This window comes from Miscanthus floridulus, chromosome 6 (genome assembly GCF_019320115.1).
Source record: "Miscanthus floridulus cultivar M001 chromosome 6, ASM1932011v1, whole genome shotgun sequence".
NCBI classification, from domain to species: Eukaryota; Viridiplantae; Streptophyta; class Magnoliopsida; order Poales; family Poaceae; genus Miscanthus; species Miscanthus floridulus.
The window spans coordinates 28,489,307-28,503,528 of record NC_089585.1 but is presented as its reverse complement, the minus strand read 5'-3'; the positions used below and the strand labels follow the sequence as shown (position 1 = coordinate 28,503,528).

The window sequence follows — 14,222 nt, the reverse complement described above, 5'->3', positions numbered from 1 at the left end:
CACATTTTATGCCAACATGTGGTAATCCTTAATTCCTAATTATTGTTTTTCAACATGTTACTTCTGACTGTAGTTAAAAATGATGCCCATCCAGCAATAATCAGGACAGACGTTACTAACATGTTTTTTTTTGGAAAAATCAACTACACAGATCGAGTCCACTCGTTTATTTGCTGAAAAGGAGTTCCAGAGTTAAGGTGAAAACTGAGATGGTACTCGCAACCCTTTATATTTCACCCAGAAAAAAAAACAGAAATCATGTAAACAAAATCATTTTTTCTGCATAAAAAAATCACAATGTTGTTTGAGCAAAGATGGTACTCGCAACTACACAGGCAGTTTCCAAAAGCAACATAAGAATTTCAGACAACAAATGAGGTTCTCCACAGTACAAGTCTTAATTCCAATCAAATGGAGGCTAAGACAGCTTTTATTTGGTCTTCACTTTTTCAGCTTGAAATGCTGCGCATATTTTCTTCCAGGATCTTATGGCAATGAGCATCGGTATCCAAATCCAGAAACTGTTTGCGCCAATGAAATATGCCCAGAAGTAGAATGGACCGACCCAGAAGTTGAAGCCATCCAAGTATGCGGTGATAAAGTAAACCAAGCATCCGTAGAGCTGACCCAGACAAACGGTGAACTGGAGAATATGGCTGAAGGACTTCTGGGATGCAATAGCGTAGCTGCAAGCAGAAAAAAATTGGTGAGACAAAAAGCAAAAGCTATATTATGAATCCAAACAGTGTTTTCAAGTCTTCTATAGTTGCCTGGGCAGAGACTAGCCAACTAACCACAGCTAGTCATCGCTCATCGCCTAGGAGGCTAGGACTGATTAGTTGGTTGGCTTGTTAACCAAGTCGGGCATATCACCTCCCTAGTCGGTTGCCGCTGCTGTAATACCCATATATTGAGGGCATTAACTTCGAAAGCATGTAGCAGGCAATAGAGACGAGAAAGAATGCAATTGGGGCTAGTCAAAAATCAAGTTGCTTTGTGTGTATACATAGGCGGCTGGAACTATCAAGCCTGACTACTCGTGACTAATAGACGATTAATTGATTGGTCGGTCAACTAACCAAACTAATCGATTTGATGCACCTGGTCAATGTCCAATGACCAATTTCTCGACTAATCGTGATTAATCGGGCGATTTGAAAACACTCACACAAGAAGAACAGTTCTTCACAAAATCTCATGTTACAGGTAACATGTTCGCAGTTTGGCCCTGGATACAGTTCTTACTAGACAAGTATAAAGGACCTTCCCAATTGTACATATATGTTCCAACTATAAAAGGTGCCAAGATGAGTTTTTTCTCTGTTTTTTTCAGATTTGAGCAAAAAAATCACTAGAAACAATATACTGGTAGACATTGCTACCATCTCATGTCCATTATGCTTTGGTTGGATCAATTTGATCTAAGAAACTCTGAAAATACATGAGAACTGAAGCCTTTACTGATGCATCTAATTCCCAAACATCTAGTGTAAATCTCCAACCTAACTAGTGTCTCTAGAATCTAGGAAGTGGGAAGAACAATGAGGAGATGATCAGTAATAGAATACGGTAATTACTATTTCCAAAATCAATAAACAATATCAAACCAAGTTTATGAATCTGTAAAGAATTTGTGAAAGCAAACATTGCAGTATGCACAATAATTCTTCAGTTAAAATAGGTTAGTTATGTGGTCATGATATCCCCCTCTAGATTCAATCAAATCTATATCACACGTTTCACAGGGCAATAAAAATACTCATCGAGAAAGCCCATGAACATGAGGCTCCGATTGTTCATGATCTCTTTGATTCCTAAAAAAAAGAAAAAAAAGGGGAGACCCAGTGCCGGAGGCTCCCACATGAGTGGGGTCTGGGGAAGGGATAAACCGAGACAAGCCTTTCCCCCGCAAAATCTGCGGAGAGGCTGCTTCAAACCCACGACCTAGTGACTAAGTGAGACAGCTCTCACCACTGCACCAGGCCTGCCCTTCTATCATGCAGATTTCAATATGAAATAAAAAAACATATCGTAAGAACTGAAATTGTTGCATACTTCCACCACATAAAAAAGAGGAATAGCTAGGGAAACAGAAACCTACTGATCCAAACAAGTAGAGCTGCTGCCAAAAGCACGTTCAAATGCGAGCCAAGGTGTCCAACTACACGTGGAGCAGCGGAGGTGCTCTTCTCCTACAACTAAAAAGAACAAAAGTAATACTATTTTTTCGTGCGACTTTTTTTGTTCGTCTTCGCTCCGCCTCCCCTGCGATACCCGCCTCCGTCGGTCCGCCCCCTCCCCCTTGCGATCGTTCCACCCGGTCCCCATCCCCTCGCGAGATCCCACCTTGAATCAGCCTTCCTCCCCCATTCCCCCTAGCCACGCCGCCGCCTCCTCTCCCACACACTTGCCCACGCCGCCTCCTCCTCTCCCTACCTGCCGTGATGCCGTTCTGTCGCACTTACGCCGTGGACCTCGCCGTTCGCGCCCGCGGCGTCATCCTCGCCCACGCCGACGCCTCCTTTCCCTCCCTGGCTCGCAGTAGTGCCGCCGCCGCAAGGCTGTGCCGGGAAGGACCGCCGATGCCCGTGCGTTGGGGGCTCCATGGAGAGATCTCAGGGACGATGTGAGGTCCGATGACGGTCGCGTCAGCTGGACCACCCGTCGTCCTACGTCGCTCGGCCATGATTACACATCTCTGACGACGAGGGCATCCCTAGGGACTAGGGGCCACCGGCGCACCGCCTTCTCCTCCGACTATCTGCCTGTGCTGAGCTGTGATCTCCGGTAACGCTGGCGCTGTGGCCCGCTGCATCCTCGACAATCTGAGACCTAAAGCAGAGTCCAGGCTCAGGTCATGCGTCATCCGATCCATTCTTGAACAAATATTTTTAACATTTCGTACTTTCGGGCTGGGATTGTGTTCTGATTTTACATCACACAACTACCATCTACTACCAATACCCCATGTCGAGCTTTCCCAATTGAACCAGCGTGGACAGCGGCGGGCCCTTTCCTCCATGGAGCGACGGCAGCAGGACCAACGGGTGGGTGGCCAGTGCCAATGCAAGCCAATAAGCCATGATGTGTAGGCTTTGTGATTTCTTCATGATGGCCACCAAACGAGTGTAGGTAATGTGCTTGGGAGAATTCTCCTGATTCTTTTTTGTTTGGATTCAGCCATATGCATCATTTGCAGCCAGATGGATTGTCGGCATCTCATATGAATTGTACAAGCTGTGTGATAGTATAGTTGGATCTAGGTTCGAAAATTTTGATTGATGCCATATTGTTCTTCAATAGCTTTCTTCAGTTAATACAACTTTTCCCTGAATTCTTGTGGTACTCATTGTGCCCAAGTACTCATTGTGCCCAAGTTGTGATTGTTGTAGGCAAGCAGGACCATCAAAATTGAATATACTGTGTGATTGATGAGTTGAACAGTATAGAACGTAGTTAGAAAATAGTTGATTGGTATACATACTTAGATAGCAAGGTGACTATATTTCTGCCAGACCCTTATAATTTACTGAAGCATCATCATGTTAGTTAAATGCTACAACTTTCTTCATTCCCTGAACCATCGTAGTTTTCTGACACGGGTAAATATCATAATTTTTTTAGTGTAGTTAAAGAATATTTTGACAGTGCTTCATAATTTTCTGAATTTTGATCTTGTTGCTTAATGAGATTGTTTATCCTCCCAATTTACAGAGAGCATTCATTTGTTTGTTTATCATCCAATGACAGAACGTAGAGCTCGATGAAATGGCCAGGAAGGGGTGCCCAAGGACAACGTAACCTACGCCACCATCGTCTCCGTGCTGACGAAAGGCCCGTCCTGCTGCTAACCTTGCCGCAACCACGCTACACACGGAGGTCACTGCTCGCTGCTCCCTGCCATGACGAAACGTGGTGTCAGTGCGGCAAGGAGTGCCAGAGCAATAAGGCCATCACTGGTAACAAGGTACGTTGTGTGTTCTCCTAAGTTAACCTACATGTTCTCTATTCGCAAATTTGCTTATTAGTGTGCGGTTGCAGTGAGCATGCAATGTAATTCCAGATCCCCACAACACAAAAATAGGATAGCGATTATGTCAGTATGCATCTCTTTGTACCATTGGTTTTAATTCTTGGCTTCTTTCACATATTCAACTAAGGTGTCCGTATAGCCAATTTCTTTTGAAAGAAATTGAGAACAAATAGTTCTATCCTATAGCAGAGGCCTGTTATTTTGTGACATGTCATATGCTATCAGTATTCCAAAGAAGATGAAAGAGAATATAATTGGAGGAATATTAATATATTGCATTGGGCCTCATGGGCTGATTATATAGAGTACATGGGACTAACATCTCACATGATTAGGCAATGTGGTACTATTCCTAATACTCTAACAGCCCCTAGGCTACCAGCCGAACAGGCTTGGTGCCGGCCCATAGCAGGCCCCTTAGGCGCCTATTCTAACACACCCCCTCAGTCGAAACGTCAGCCACTCTGCACGTTTAGACAGGACCTGAACTCCGTGAACACTGAAGTAGGCAGCCCCTTGGTGAAGATGTCTGCATATTGCGAAGCAATAGGAACATGCAGAACACGAAGATCACCAATAGCAACTCGCTCCCGGACGAAGTGAAGATCGATCTCAATGTGCTTGGTGCGCTGATGTTGCACCGGATTGGAGGACATGTAGACGGCACTGATGTTGTCGCAGTACACCAGTGTGGCGCGCCGAAGAGGGGCACGTAGCTCCAAGAGAAGCTGTCGCAGCCAAGTCGCCTCTACAACTCCGTTAGCCACTGCGCGATACTCGGCTTCAGCACTTGATCTTGACACTGTATTCTGGCGCTTGGATGACCAGGAAACAAGATTGTCGCCGAAGGAACACTGCATAGCCCGAGGTGGACCTGCGAGTGTCCGGACAACCAGCCCAAGTCAGCGTCGGTGTAGACAACAAGATCAGTCGGAGTAGACGGTCGCAGCAGAAGACCGAGGTGGAGTGTGCCCCGAACATAGCGAAGAATCCGCTTCAGGGCAGCAAGGTGAGGCTCTCGAGGGTCATGCATGCTGAAGGCAAACCTGCTGAATAGCATATGCAATATCTGGGCGAGTGAATGTCAAGTACTGAAGAGCTCCTGCAAGACTGCGAAAGTCTGTAGCATCAGGACACTGGGCCCCCTTCAGCTGCAGCAACCTTGGAGTTGGTGTCAACTGGAGTAGAGCACGGCTTGCACTCAGCCATCCCGGCGCGATCTAAGATATCCAGCATGTACTATCGCTGTGAGAGCAGAAGTCCATCGCCGCATCGTTGAACATGCATCCCGAGGAAGTGATGTAGTTCACCAAGATCTTTCATGGCGAACTCCCGCTGAAGAGCTGAGATGATCCGCCGAAGAGAATCTGAAGACGAAGCTGTGAGGACAATATCATCAACATAAAGCAACAGGTAGGCTGTGTCTGATCCGCACTGATAGATGAAGAGAGAAGTGTCTGACTTGGCTTCAACAAACCCAATGAACAGCAAGTAAGAAGCCATCCGACTGTACCAAGCACGAGGAGCCCGCTTCAAGCCATAGAGCGACTTCTTCAGAAGACAGACAAAGTCAGGATGAGCTGCATCTTCAAATCCGGACGGCTGCTGACAATACACTGTCTCAGTCAAGTCGCCATGAAGGAAGGCGTTCTTCACATCCAGCTGGTGAATGGGCCAGCGGCGACAGAGCGCCAAGGAGAGCACCGTGCGAACAGTGGCAGGCTTCACGACAGGGCTGAAGGTTTCATCAAAATCCACACCAGGCCGTTGGGTAAAACCACGAAGAACCCAACGCGCCTTATACCGCTCGAGGGAGCCATCAGACTGAAACTTGTGCTTGAAGATCCACTTCCCAGTGACAACATTGGCCCGAGGCGGACGAGGCACAAGGTCCCAAGTGCAGTTCTGTAGGAGAGCACTGTGTTCTTCTTCCATAGCTGCTCGCCAATTGGGGTCGGCAAGAGCACTACGGAAGGTCTTCGGCACCGATGAGAGAGGCACGGCGTGGTAGATAGAAGGCATCCTGAAGCCACTCTTTGATCGTGTGCCCATGGAGTGCTGGTTGGCTGCCGGAGGAGCAGGAACCGCCCCTTTGGGCAGCGGGGCAGCGGCAGCGGCAGTGGGGGCGGCCGGTGCAGCAGCCGGGCCGACTGGGGCCGCAGTCGGGGCAGCCGGCAGCTCCCGTTGTCGACGACTGTAGACGTACGTGAAGTCGCTGGGCGGCCGGGGTGGCCGGAGGGGTGGGAAACCTGGTGGTGGCCCACGGGGTGCCTGAAGAGACACCGGAGAACCCGAGGAAGACGAGCCTGCACGCAGCGCGTCGGGCAGCTCCAGGGCCGCGCGTGGCGCAGAAGAGACTCCTGGTGGCCGCGCGTGGCGCGGTGGACGTCCCTGACACCCGCAGGGCGGGGGGAACGTAGAGTGTGGGCGTTCGAGGATCCTCAGCATCCTTGGGAGGCTCCAGGGGCGCCCCAGGCACGGCCGCACGGGGACCGGCAGGGGCGCGGGTGGCGTCGAAGGTGCTGGAGGGAGTCCCTGCAGGTAAACACTTGTGCGACGGTTCCAATAGGAGCGGGCACAATATCAGTACTGTCATCGGCAAGAAACTCGAGGTCTGCTGGAGTACGGGGACCATGACGCTCAGCGAAAGGGAAGGCCGTTTCATCGAAGATGACGTGCCGGGAGATGATGACTCTATTGGATGATAGGTCAAGGACAGCGGTACCCTTTATGATGAGCTGAATAGCCTAGGAAGACACACATGACAGACCTAGGAGCAAGCTTGTGAATAGCAGTGGCGGACATGTTGGGGTAGCATTTGCAACCGAAAACTCGCAGATGATCATATGTGGGTGGCTTGCCAAACAAGGCAAGATGAGGTGTGGAGAACTCTAGAGTCTTGGTGGGCAATATGTTGAGGAGAACAGTCGCCGTGGAGAGAGCCTCCGCCCAGTAGGAGGGAGGCATGGACACCTGAAAGAGTAGGGAGCGAACAACATTATTTGTAGAGCGAATAATGCGCTCAAGCTTTACCGTTCTGAGGCGAGGTGTAAGGGCAGGACATGCGAAGGTGGATGCCCTGGGTGAGGAAGAAGTGGCGGGTGCTGGAGTTGTCAAACTCTTTCCCGTTGTCGCACTGGACGGCTTTGACGCGGGCGCCAAACTGAGTGGAGGCGTGGGCGATGAAGTGAGCAAGCGTGCTGAAAGTGTCAGATTTAAGTCGTAAAGGAAATGTCCACAGATAATGAGTGCAATCATCAAGTATGACCAAATAGTATTTATAACCAGAGATGCTGACAACTGGAGAGGTCCATAAATCACAGTGAATAAGATCAAACTTGCTAGACGCACGAGAGGTGGACACATGAAAAGGTAGACGAACATGACGTCCTAGCTGACAAGCATGACATAAATCTGAACAATCCTGAATAGAAAAAGACACACTAGACGCTAGCTTTGACAAGGCCTCATGACCGGGATGCCCAAGACGCCGATGCCACAGTGGAGAGGAGCCCTGAGCGGCAAAGGAGAGTGCTAGTGGAAGGCGAAGTGGGTACAGTGGCCCGGAGCTATTACACCTGACGATCTCTTTCCGAGACGGAAGAACCTTCACAGAACAACCAGCGGGGTCAAACTCAACAGAACAATTATTGTCAATAGTGAATTGACGAACAGAGATAAGATTCTTAATAATTTGTGGCGACACAAGAACATTATTAAGACGTAGAGAAGGTGATAACTCTGTGGAGCCAGTTGCAATGACAGGAATAAGGGAGCCATTACCGACAATAATAGATGAAGGGTTAGGGTACCGCGAAGGTTGAGTATGTGAAAGAGAAGAAGACTGAGCTGTCATGTGTGAAGAAGCACCTGAGTCGAAGTACCACTCATTGTTCGAAGGAGGGGTCAGCGACGTCGTGCTGAATGACGCCGCGAGGTCCGTCGGGTCCCAGGAGGGGAGACCGGTCATAGGGTTGTAATACCCCGGAGCGACCCACTGACCGGCAGCCTGCTGGTGGGCAGCAACAAGCGCCTGCTGCTGCTGCTGGGCGAGCAGGGCCTGTTGCTGCTGCTGGTGTTGCGCCTGCTGCTGCGCCTGGAGGTGAGGAGGCACCGGGATGGGCGCCAGAGGTGGTCGAGGGCCCCCTGGCCACATCTGGATGGAGCCGGACCAGGGGTTGTAGAAGCTCGGCCAAGGGCGCCCCCCTCCGGCCTGCTGCTGCTGCTGTCCAGCAGCTTGCTGCTGCTGGTTGTTGCCGGTAGGAGCCTTGGAACCCTGTCCTGAAGAGCCGCTGCTGCCCTGACCTTTGCCTCCGCCGCCGCGCTTGTTGCGGCGGTTGTTGGAAGGCTTGGAGCCCCCGCCACCGCCTCCAGAACCGGTGCTGGACGAAGGAGGAGCTGCTGTAGGAGTCGTAGTGGCAGCAAGGGCAGCTGCTGGAGTCTCCTTGCGGTTTGCCATGGTGAGTTCCTCGAGGATGAGGTCCTCACGGGCCTCCAGGAACGTGGGGAAGGGCTTGGCGCGGCGTAGCAGGGTGCCGACGTGGGCGAAGCGCTCGTTGAGGCCGCGGATGACGTTGAGGACGAGGGTGCGGTCGGTGATGACCTCGCCGAGGGCCGTGAGATCATCGGCCATCTTCTTCAGCTTGCGGCAGAAATCGGTGACGGAGAGGTCGCCTTGGACGAAGTTGCGGAACTGCGTCTCCAGCTGAATGGAGCGGGCCTCCCGATTTCCGAGGAACTGCGACTCGACGGCGAGCCAGGCGTGACGAGCTGTGGAGCCCTGGGCACGGATGATCTCGCCAAGATCGTCCGTGAGCGTGGCGATGATCCAAGACTTGACGACGCAGTCCATCCGGGCCCAATCGGGGGAAATTGGGACTGGAGGCTCTTCGCGGACATGGCCCTGAAGCGAAAACTTGCCGAGGATGAGCAGGAATTGATCGCACCAACGGTTGAAGTTACCGGAGTCGACGTCGAGGACGGTGGTGACGTGGTTCCGGATGTTGCTGACGGCGACAGCCTGGGAGTGAAGCTGGAGCAGCGCCACGGCCTCGTGGTGGAGCATGGCCGCTCGGAGATCGGCTGGCGTAGAGGCGCCTCCAGGCGGTGGAGAGGCGCCGCCCGATGGCTCAGGTGCGAGTGCAGCAGCGGCGGCTGCGCGTTCCATGGCCGCGCGCGCAAGGGCTTCGCTGGCGCGCAGGGCGGCGTCAGTCTCGCTCCTTGGCCGCGGCTGCGGCCTGCTGCTCGGCCTCGAGAGCGCGTGCCAGAGCAGCATCACGCGCCTCCTCCTTGGCCACGCGCTTACGCTCCAGGCGCTGCGCGGTGGCGGCGGCTTCGCTGGCCTGCTCATTGGCGAGGCGCCGAGCGACCTCGTCACCCTGGAGCGAGGTGGCGGAGCTATCTTCGTCGCCCTTGGGGGTTGGTGGAGAGGACGACCCCATGGGCGGGCTGCGCGGCTGTTTGCCGGCGCGCGAGGGCGCTGCGCGGCTGGTGCCGGACGCGCGTGGGGTGGGTTGGGCAGCGGAAGACCTAACCTAGTCTGATACCATGAAAGAGAATATAATTGGAGGAATATTAATATATTGCATTGGGCCTCATGGGCTGATTATATAGAGTACATGGAACTAACATCTCACATGATTAGGCAATGTGGTACTATTCCTAATACTCTAACAGCCCCTAGGCTACCAGCCGAACAGGCTTGGTGCCGGCCCATAGCAGGCCCCTTAGGCGCCTATTCTAACAGAAGAAATACATCATCGAATCAGATATTGAACTGCTTGTGCATCCAATTATGACGTGAAATGCCTATTTCACATCCTTGGCTTGGAGACGATTTGAACTGCTTTGTCATCTTTTATGAAACAACCTATTGTTTGTAGCTCTAGGCATATGAAATCAAGAGTCAAGATATCGATTGTAGAATCTCCCACAACTAAAAAGCCTAAAGAGGAGACACCGTTTTGGTGCGACAAAAACTTTGCCTCACCTCGTCGGTCTACCCTGCGATCCTTGGCCGCTCTCCCCGCTCGATAGAAAAGGAAACCACCATGCTGCGATTCCCGCCCGCTTTCACTGCGCTTTAGAAAAGAAAAGGAAATCGCCGTCCGCGTCGCTCCCCTGGCATTCGTTGGCAGACAGTTTCTCTCCACGCGCTTTAGTGAAGATGTCCCTTTCTTCAGACGAACAAGTAATTTTGAGTATGACACTATTTATTAGTGTGTATGAAAATTGTCCTCTGATGGGTTGACTTAATTCTTTTTCTGTGAAACTCAAAAAGACTTATCGGTCTGTATCCAGAAGAAAGCAAAGTCACAAGGTGCTAAGAAATGGCCTTGATATTTCTAGGTACTTCTAGGTTCTGATCCCAACAAGTGCTGAAGAATCCAAATATATATCATATACGAATAGCTCTTTTACAGTTTTAGAAAAAGGTAACAATGCGCATGCTTGCTAACAATGTTTCTTGCTGTTGCCTTTACCATGTGCAAACCAGACCCCATCAACGGACACAGCGGCTGATGCACCTCAAATTCCTTTGGGATGGACTTCAGGTCCTATAGGGCCGGATTGCATTGCTACTACATGTCTGTTTAGCACCTTGTTCTATCTATTTGCTTCGACGCAGTGCATGGTTCCAAGAGCTTTACAAGCAGAGTGCAGAGAGTTGCTGAATTGAAAAAGGAAATTGGAGAAGTCAGAAAATTCTATTTAGTCAGTACGTTACCCCTTATCACAAAATTTTTAATTTCGGACAAGTGATGGAGACACGGATGACTTCCCGATTATGATAGGACTACATCAAGGGTCAGCTTTGAGCCCTTATTTGTTTGCTTTAGTGATGGATGAGGTCACAAGGGACATACAAGGGGACATCCCTTGGTGTATGCTTTTCGCGGACGATGTAGTGCTAGTTGATGAAAGCCGGACATGAGTGAATCAGAAACTGGAGTTATGGCGGGAGACTTTGGAGTCCAAAGGTTTTAGACTCAGTAGAACTAAAACTGAGTATATGAGATGTGACTTCGGCACTACTACTCGGGAGGAGGAAGATGTTAGTTTGGAAGGTCAAGTAGTGCCTAGGAAGGATACATTTCGATATTTAGGATCAATGCTACAGAGGGACGGGGATATTGATGAAGATGTTAGCCATAGAATCAAAGCAGGGTGGATGAAGTGGCGGCAAGCGTCTGGTGTCCTATGTGACAAAAGGGTACCACAAAAGCTAAAAGGCAAGTTTTATAGGACGGCGATTAGACCTGCTATGTTGTATGGTGCAGAATGTTGGCCTACGAAAAGACGACATGTTCAACAGCTAAGTGTCACGGAAATGCGTATGTTGCGTTGGATTTACGGTCATACAAGAAGGGATCGAGTTCGGAACGATGATATACGTGAGAGATTAGGGGTAGCGCCAATTGAAGAAAAGCTTGTCCAACACCGGTTGAGATGGTTTGGACATGTGCAACGGAGACCTCCAGATGCACCGGTGCGTAGTGGAATCCTAAGTCAGGATAGTAACGTAAAGAGAGGCAGAGAAAGACCGAAGTTGACTTGGGTAGAGGCAATAAAAGGAGACTTGAAAGGATGGAATATACCCAAAGACTTAGCCTTAGATAGGAGTGCTTGGAAGACAGTTATTCACGTGCCTGAACCTTGATTGCTTCTGATGGGTTTCAACTCTAGCCTACCCCAACTTGTTTGGGACTTAAAGGCTTTGTTGTTGTTGTTGTTGTATAAGTTATTTATATTTTGTTATTATTATGGTATATTATCCTAGATACCGTGTGTGTTTATTATTTTTCATCCAAGCAGATACTTTGCCAACTTATTTGTAGAGATTTGAGATTTCTTTTTACTCTTCTAGGTCCTTTCAATCTGTGATTGGGAGCTTCAGCAAATATAACATGTTTATGGGACTATGGGAGTTTTGACTTTTGAATGCGGCACCAGTCATACTGAATCAGGTCCAGACTCAAAAAACACAGCAGATACTAATTCTTCAGGTCAAGGCACATCCAAAGATCATGAGGGTTCTGTTATAGTTACTAGGCCTGATGGCATTCCAGCACATATTAGGATGCCAGTGTTTGGTTTTGCCTTGTTGTATGTGTTTCCTCACATCTTATTACTTCTCTTCATTATGTCATTCTTCTACTACATAAAATTTTCAGCAGGTTGCATCTTTGCACTCTGCAGGAACCCTCCTAGCTGATGGACATCTCAATATGGACATCATATAGCTAATGACAAAGGATAAACTTTTTTTAAAAAAAGTACATACTATGTAGCTGTTTAGTCATGAGATAGCTAGCCATGAGATATCATAGCTATTTCTGTTGTTTGGTCAGTCTGAGGTGTACTAAACCTGCATCATAGAGTGCATGACTATCATACATACTTCTATTTTCAATTCTATTTTCTATGTATGATGATAACCTCAGTTGCCAGTTTAGTGCTGATTGAAAAATACTTTGGTGTTGCCCATTTGAATAGAAAACACATATTTGGAGAGAACTTCATATCATTATTAACACGTTAGTTGTGCATAAAACCTAGAATTGTTATGCTTTTTGTTAGCTGAGTTATCAATTTTCTTAGTATGTGCTCATCTTCATCTCACTTTCAACAATCCTCCCTCCAAATGTTTTGATTTTTCAAAAATTTCAGGGGCTATTCCTGTCTGGAAATACTATCAAATTTATTTCAACTGGAAAGATGGTGAAGATTGCATCAGCTATGATCTCCATACAATTTAAGGTGCAACCAATCTCTTTTACTTCAAAAACAAATTGAAAAGAAACAATACTCAGATTATTGTTTGTTAACAATGCAGGATCGAGCCATCAACAAATAGCTGCACAGTGTATTAATCTCAAGAATAATTGTAACTTTGCCTGAAATCTCGGACGTTCGAAATTTTTTCTGATCCTCTGTTTTAAATGAGCTCATTAAGGTTGAAATAAAGTTCAAGATGCACTTGTATATATTCAAGTCATGGTTCAATGCTTTAGAAAATTTATTCTTTTTGTATGACATTATGATTATATTGTGACCCTTTTTAAAGGCAATTCATGTTGACTTTTTGAATTTTTATTGGCTGCTATCCTACTACAAGTTGTTTGTATATTTTAACGCAAGAAAAACAGTAGTTATTCTTCCATTGCATGTGAAATATTAGGCATGTGTGTGTCGCACGTGCATGTCTACTTCAAATTTTATATAATTCACTTTGAACTTAATGTGCGAAAGAACTTCAAATGTTTCTCTGTTACTCTACTTCCCAGTCTTCTGTTCTACTATTTCCCAATGATTACACCATTTTGGTTGTTTAATTTGTGTTATCCTAAATGTTATCGTAGCTATTAGAAATAAATGTAACTGAAGCCTATCCGGCTTCCTGTTGGAAACCTAAAAGAAGGCAAACGGAATGGCGTGGAGGACAAGAAAGTTTAACGGCATGGCACCAGGATCCGTGTGAACTTTTTAATGGCACGTAGGAATAAAGCATTTTTTATAATTGCACATTGAGAAAAGCCTCATGACGCACAGCCACCGTGTCGTGTCTTTATCCCCGTGGGTGTGTGTACGCGGACATGTGTTGTGCGGCTGTGTCAGCACAGCCCCAAGTCGCTCCACCCAAGATCATTCTAGTCCTAGCAATTTTTTGGTGCAGGACCATGATCGACGGTCCAAAAATCGACTTCCCCCGAAGTTGCCTGCCAAAAAAATTGCGGCCCTGTTCGGCTGACTAAAAAAAAATAGTCGATACTAATGTTGATGTTGATTTATTCTGAGAGAAAAATACTATTATTTTGTTAAAATGGTATGGCTCAAAAGTTCAAGCGAACAGGACTCGTGCTAGATTACATGAAATGGTAATACCGTGTATCTAAACATTAGCATATATACAAGGAATCACACGCTGCAAAAAGCTTGGGGGCTCGACCAGTTGACGTGCACAAGTTCAGTTACAACACCGTGCTTGATCTCTTGTGCCGACCATGGCTGGCTCTTTATCTATATCTTCGCGTTTACGAGCACCACGCATCGATGCCTCGCTAACCTAAATACGTGCGTGCACGTGCGGGCTGGTTTTTGCGGCCCATGGACTCACAGTTCGTCACGAAATTCCAATTCTTCCCGACAAAAAAAAAACGGAAAGAAGAAGAAGTTAACCGAGGTGAAA

At 48.1% G+C, this 14,222-nt stretch overlaps 2 protein-coding genes across 3 annotated transcripts in view; one reads left to right on the top strand and one right to left on the bottom strand.

Moving 5' to 3' along the window:
• LOC136461938 (thylakoid lumenal 17.9 kDa protein, chloroplastic-like) overlaps positions 1-14,222 on the top strand; it is a 37,767-nt gene that overhangs the window by 22,016 nt on the left and 1,529 nt on the right. The gene's annotated exons all lie outside the window — the stretch shown is intronic.
• The window catches only part of LOC136461939 (probable 3-beta-hydroxysteroid-Delta(8),Delta(7)-isomerase), a 30,919-nt gene continuing 16,958 nt past the window's right edge, over positions 262-14,222 (bottom strand). Inside the window, exons 4-5 of one of the 2 annotated variants that reach the window (XM_066461328.1) lie at positions 3,807-3,897; positions 262-686 (exon numbers count right to left, since the gene is read on the bottom strand). In XM_066461328.1, the coding sequence (XP_066317425.1) occupies positions 450-686; positions 3,807-3,897 (328 nt within the window). In that variant the 3' untranslated portion in view covers positions 262-449. The remainder of the gene's footprint in view (positions 687-3,806; positions 3,898-14,222) is intronic. The other variant, XM_066461330.1, reaches the window with a different exon arrangement.